The sequence below is a fragment of the Delphinapterus leucas genome, chromosome 7 (genome assembly GCF_059928025.1).
Source record: "Delphinapterus leucas isolate spDelLeu-1000000601 "Yukka" chromosome 7, BTC_Dleu_Yukka2, whole genome shotgun sequence".
NCBI lineage: Eukaryota > Metazoa > Chordata > Mammalia > Artiodactyla > Monodontidae > Delphinapterus > Delphinapterus leucas.
The window spans coordinates 92,337,274-92,343,273 of record NC_143135.1 but is presented as its reverse complement, the minus strand read 5'-3'; the positions used below and the strand labels follow the sequence as shown (position 1 = coordinate 92,343,273).

At 51.4% G+C, this 6,000-nt stretch overlaps 1 protein-coding gene across 2 annotated transcripts in view; it reads left to right on the top strand.

Annotated features, from left to right (window-relative positions):
* Window positions 1–2,530: 2,530 nt before the first annotated feature.
* Window positions 2,531–6,000, top strand: part of CADM1 (cell adhesion molecule 1) — a 335,513-nt gene continuing 332,043 nt past the window's right edge. For both annotated transcript variants that reach the window (XM_022559117.3, XM_022559115.3), the window contains exon 1: window positions 2,531–3,829. In XM_022559117.3, the coding sequence (XP_022414825.1) occupies window positions 3,706–3,829 (124 nt within the window). In that variant the 5' untranslated portion in view covers window positions 2,531–3,705. The remainder of the gene's footprint in view (window positions 3,830–6,000) is intronic.

Below are 6,000 nucleotides of genomic sequence, written 5' to 3'. Positions count from 1 at the left end.
TAACAGACATTTATTTTTTCACAGCTCTGGAGGTTGGAAGTCTGAGATCAGGGTGCCAGTATGGTAGGGCTCTGGTGAGAGCCCTCTTCCTGGCTTGGGATGGCTGCCATCCAGTTGTGCCCACATGGCCTTTCCTCCGTGCCTACATGTTGGAGAGAGAAAACTCTGTTGTCTCTTCCTAGGGCATTAATTCCATCACAGGGGGCTCACCATCATGACCTCATCTATACATAATTACCTTCCAAAGACCCCCACCTCCAAATATCATCACATTAGGGGGTAGGGGTAGAGCTTCAACATATGAATTTGGGGGTGTGGGGGGGACAAAAACATTCAGTCTGTAAACTGATTAAATCACTTTCCTATGGGTACTCAAATAATCCAGTAGCAAGGAAAATGCTGACTTCAAAATATTGTTTTCTTTTCCCTAATAATTTGTCTTTTTATACCTGGGTACTCAAGTAATTAGCATTTTTGAAAAGCAGGACGTCACTAGTTCTCATTGATTGCCTCTGATGTATTTCCCAAAACATGAATCTTCCTTTAATGCTTATTTTTCATATATGTTTATCCATATTTCTCAACTGTTTTAGGGAAGGCAAACAATCTAGGGTCTCTTTCTCTTTTGCTCTTTCAAGTTTTCTTAGGGAAAAGAAAAGAACCGGGCTCTTGGTGCTTCTGGCAATTTTATTCTAACACAAGTAGCACCCAGATTGTAATTCTGATGACTATTCAGCTCTTTCTTGAAAAATTAAATTCACAAAACAATTGATTATCAGTTATAAATGGCAAAAACACCATCTGGTTTTCAAAATTGGTTAAATTCATGTAGCAAGGGGAAAAAATGTTGGAACTCATACTTGGGGAGGAGTTCTAGTCCACGAAGCAGAAAATGACGAGCTTTACTATGAGAAAGCCAGAGTAGTCATAACTTGTATCTAGCAGATGCAGGAATTTGATACGTTCTTCACATGTTCCATATGTTAAGTCATTTGGCAGGATCTTCAGTGTGAAAGAGCTGAGGGTGGCAGGGGAGTGTGGCTAGTGGATAGGGTAGCAACAGCTTCATCCTAAATTTTCAGCTCTGGTTGTTTCCATGAAGACGTAGTGCTAAAGATGTCCCATGACCTGGGAAATTGGATGTGCAAGTTCCTTAAATGTCTGGCAGGGGTGGCATTTTCTGGTGGAAATTTCTAAAGCTATCTGCATTCTTCTGGGGAGGTAAGTCATACAGCATTAGCATTTCCTACAGAAATGTCCCATGTTGTTCTTTGCCAACTGGAAATCTGCGTAGGTGTTCATTTGATGTGCCAAGAGAATGAAGGGAGATGAAAACACTCCACATCTTCCAATGTCCCCATACTGTGTTCCTAGTGTGGGAGGACTGGGGCCTGACTAGATTCTCTTGGAGCTACAGCCTCATGAGGAACGCTTTTCCTTAGGAGTATAATGCAATCCTGTTATTTAAAAAAATGCTTCTGAGTGGCTGGTATATTTTCACCTTATGTTAAAATGTAGCTTATGCTTATTATTCATGCACTGTAATGTGAAATTTATTCATTTACTTAACAAATATTTATTGAGGCCCAGTATAGCATAGTGGTTAATTGCATAAGCTTTGCACCTTACAAACCTTGACCTTAGGGCAATTGCTTAATCTTTCTGTGTTTAAAAAATACAAGATGGGAGAGAATACTGTGTGCCATGAGGATTGTTCCAAGGATTAAATGAGATTACACATGTAAAATACTTAATAAGAACTCAATAGATGCAAAAGTAGTAATAATAATAATAATAGCAAGTATAAATTTACGCTAGGGTGCTAGATTGACTGGGATATAGGAACTTACTTTATAGTTTATACATCTTTCAGCATACATATGGCCTCAATTTTTTTTATCCTGATTGTGGAGGCACTCTGCTTTGCATTTGGTCTGATCAAGGTAGCTTTACTTCTGGAGGTGCTAAGAATAGGTAAGACTTTGCGGACTGGACATTATCCCGGTGACCATGTGGTTATGGTTTCCTGCCTCATGTAGTGCTGTTTGCCTGCTGGAGCTTTCCAGACTTCTGGAGGACTGCCTGCAGTTCATGTATTAGGGCCTGTAATTACAGTGCAGAATATCCAGGCCTGTGAAGACAGGGTAGTCTTGAAATTAGTTTATGCATAATGGATAATAGGAGGCTGTTTTTAAGTGTAACTAATTTGGTGGGTTGGCAGATCTTGACTTCCTTTCTGGTATGTAACATTTATTTATTTCTTTTTTAGCAAGATGAGGACAGAGGGCTTCTCTAGACTATAGCTCAGACTTAGCAATTTACATTCAGTAATCTCTTGGTCATTTAGCCACAGATAATTTGTCATGGTTTGTTTTAGCTGTTGTGATATTGATATTTATTATGCAAATTGTATTTCCTACATCTTATTGTTCTGCATTCTATGAATACTTAAATTATTATAAACCTTTACACTTAATATGGCTCGTCCTTCAATTTGATGCTTGAGCAACAGAGGGTCAGAGCGCACACGTTCTTCTAGAGGGGAAGAAAATAAGTAATTAAAAAGCAGACAAACAAGAGAGCCGGCTGCCTGGCTCAGAAGAAAGCAAAGGCAATTTCGGGGAGGGAGAGCGAGTCCGAGAAGCGAGTCGCTTCAGCCTGGAAAGCCTCTCCCAGAGAGGCGGGAAGCTCAGAGCACCTGTTGGTCCCCAGCCGCCTTAGGCGGGACGAGGGGCAAAGGGGCGGCAGGGGGAGTGGGTTTGAGCCCTGAAGGAGGAAGATGGCAGACCTTCTCTTCACACCCCGTCTCCGCCCTCCACCCCGAAGCCTTCACAGAAAAGATTTTTTGTTGAGTGTGTGTAATCGTAATTATCTAATAATACATGTGCATCATGTATATTAAATACACATATATCACATATACATTAAAACCAGGAAGGAGACCTTCAGCAAGCTGGGGAGCCTGAGCCAACCCTCCTCGATCTACCTTTCCCGAGAATCTACCGCAAACACAGACTCGAAAATCCCAGATCCCGATTCCGGCTCCTTTCTCCCAACTATGCCCAAGTCTACCGCTAGGTTGTTGAGCGGGCTCTCCCGCTCCGCCGGACCTGCAAAGCACGCATGCACTTCTCCCAGATTGTTTTGTCAATCCGGGGACCTGCCTTCTCACTCTCTACTCCCGAACAACCCCCGTTTCGCAAAGATCTATTCCTACGGTGCAAGGTGCGTGACGGAAATTTGCAACGTTTTGTTTCCAGGCCAGTTGCACTCGGCGTACCGGGCAGGGGAGCCTCCTAGGGAGATTCTCGTCGTCTGGTTGATGTAGCGATTGCTATAAACATTCCTAATAAAGGTGTACGGGAAGCTAGACCCACCCCCGGAGCCGGAGCCCCTGTGCGCCAGGGGCCCGGGAGAACACTTTTTCCTTGATCCCGGGGAACCGAAAACGAATTTTAACATAAACATATTTGCATACGCCCCTCCCCCTGGCCCCGCCCCTAGGTGGCGCGGGCGCGCCGCCGAAGCCAGCGCCAGGGGGCGGGGTGGGGGAGGGGGTGAGTCCTCCGAGAGCCGGGTTCGGCTCGCGGCGATGTGATTGGTCGGTCTGGACTCCTCCTCCAGCGCATGTCATTAGCATCTCATTAGTTGTCCGCTTGGGCTCGGGAGGAAGCCACCGCCGCCAGTCTGAGGCAGGTGCCCGACATGGCGAGTGCTGTGCTGCCGAGCGGACCCCAGTGTGCGGCGGCGGCGGTGGCGGCGGCGCCTCCCGGTCTCAGACTCCGGCTTCTGCTGTTGCTCCTCTCTGCCGCGGCACTGATCCCCACAGGTAGGTGTGGGCACCGGCCGGTTGGCCCCCGAAATCTCCTAAGGCACCCCAGTGGCCGTAGCCATGGAGGGGGGAAACGTTTCCATGACAACCTTCCCCCACTTCCTAAATCCAAATCGAGGGAGTGTGGAGAGGAAACTCAGGGCTGAGAATGGAAGGGGTTGAGGGGATCGGTAAATCTCCTTTCCCTTGCCCAGCTCGCTGTGAATTAGAGCTCGTAGGGATGGCTGCACCCACACCTTTTCTCCCCGGCTTGGCGCGGGGCGCGGAGTGGAGTGAGAATGTGGGGCCCGGGGGCTAGAGAATATAGGGGAAGGGGGTGGATCGCAAGCACCCCCCCCACACCTTCCGGACCCTCCCTAACTCGCTGTTGTCCCCGTAACTTGCAGGTCCTCCCGCTTCCCCGGGCTGCCCATTCGCCCCCACCTCTCCAGCAGGCCCCCCATTCCCCATCCCCGAAACCTCCCCATGGCTGACTAGCGGCCCCCTCCAGCGCGATTCCTCACTGGTCCACAGGACATCTCCAGATTTGTCTGATCGCTCCTGCTTTCCCCGCGCTCTGCCTTTCTCCCCTGTCCACGAACAGCTCGCCCCTCGTGTCTCCTTCCAGCCGGATCGCGGCCCCTCCGCCCCCACCGCCCCCTCCGCCCGGCTGCGGGTCTCCTTGGCCGGGCTCCAGGCAGGGAAAGTTCCCCGGGCCCGGCCCCACGGGGGGGCGGTTGTTGTCGCCGCCTCTGCGGGAAGAAGCCGGGAACCCGTAGCCCGCCTGACCCACAGCGTCCTCCGCCGCGAGTGGGGACCCCGGATTTCCAGGCTGCCTGTCATTTTCGGCAGCTCGGGGGTGGTGGAGGGAGCGTTCGCGGCCTCTGCGGCCAGGCGGGCACCCTCCGGGCCTCCGGGCGTCCCCTGCGTGCAGAGCTGTCTTGGGAATTTGCCCAGGGGCGGCTCTGCGCGCCCTGCTCCTTCCCTGAAGATGCGGAGCACTCGGCTGGAGCACGCTGTTTGGCTGACCGTGTGCCGGGCGCGTTGGCGCGGTCGGGAAAGAAGAGGGCAGTGTTTGCTTTTGCTAACAAAAGGGAGCTGGAGCTCTTCCCCAGCGGAGAGCCTGGCCGTGCTGCACCCTGCCTCCCCTTCCCACCACCGCCGCGCTTGCTGGCCGCGCGGCGTCCCAGCGCCCCTGGCCGCCTGCTGCGGGCTGGGAGCAGGGAGCCGGGACTCCAAGGCGCAGGGCCGCGGGGGGCGGGGAGGTGCAGGAGGGGATGCAGCAGGGCTCGGCGCCTGCAAAGCCCCTCCTCGCAGCTCGGAAGCCGCAGGACCCGCGAGCAACAAGTGGCGGAGGACACCGAGAGCTCAGCCCCCACCTGCGGAGCCCCCGACCCGGGCGGGTGCAGCGCCGGGGCCACCGTGCCGCTCCCGGGGTGCCTCTCCGCTTGGGCTGTGCCTTTTGTTTACACGCTAGAGGACACACAGTTACATAAACACCGCAGGAGACACGCTGTAGGAAATGGGGAGATCTGGGGGTGCTAGCTTTGGATTTGGGGGGATGCCGGGGTGGTTGCTTTCCCCTCACTCCTCAAGACAGGCTTGCAAGGGAGCTCGACTTGAGGAACCTATCGGGGATCCATAGAGGTGGGAATCTGGCGGCAGCTTCAGTTCCAGAGCTGAGGATTTTTTCTTCCATGCCACTGCCTCCGGATGTTGTTTATGTGTTTTTGCACTGTGAATTCTTAATTTATGAGTTACGAGATAATTGGGTTCAGCCGATGCCGGTGTGGTTACAACTTCATTTCGGGTGATGTCTCTGACTCGATGGGTTCAATGAAATGTTCCTGAAAGAGATCCCTGGTTCTGCTGCATTGTAAAAAGCGCCAGTGTCGGTTAAACGTGAGCGTTACAGGCTCGGTAACTGGCGCATAACAGAGGCAACAATACACTTGTATTGGCTGCAAAAAAAAAAAAAAAAAAAGGTGGGGAGGGGACAAGCGCTGGTCGGGATATTGTCTTTGGACTAAAAATGGGAGCCGTGCAATGCCGCTTGCCAGCAGAACAGCATCAGATTATACCTCCTCTGTCCAGCCTGCTCATTGAAGGCTCCGGGTAGTAGCAACAGTACTGTATTTGTAACTATCTCGCGGTAAGAAGTTGCCTTCCCAGCGAGGGCTATATGCTGA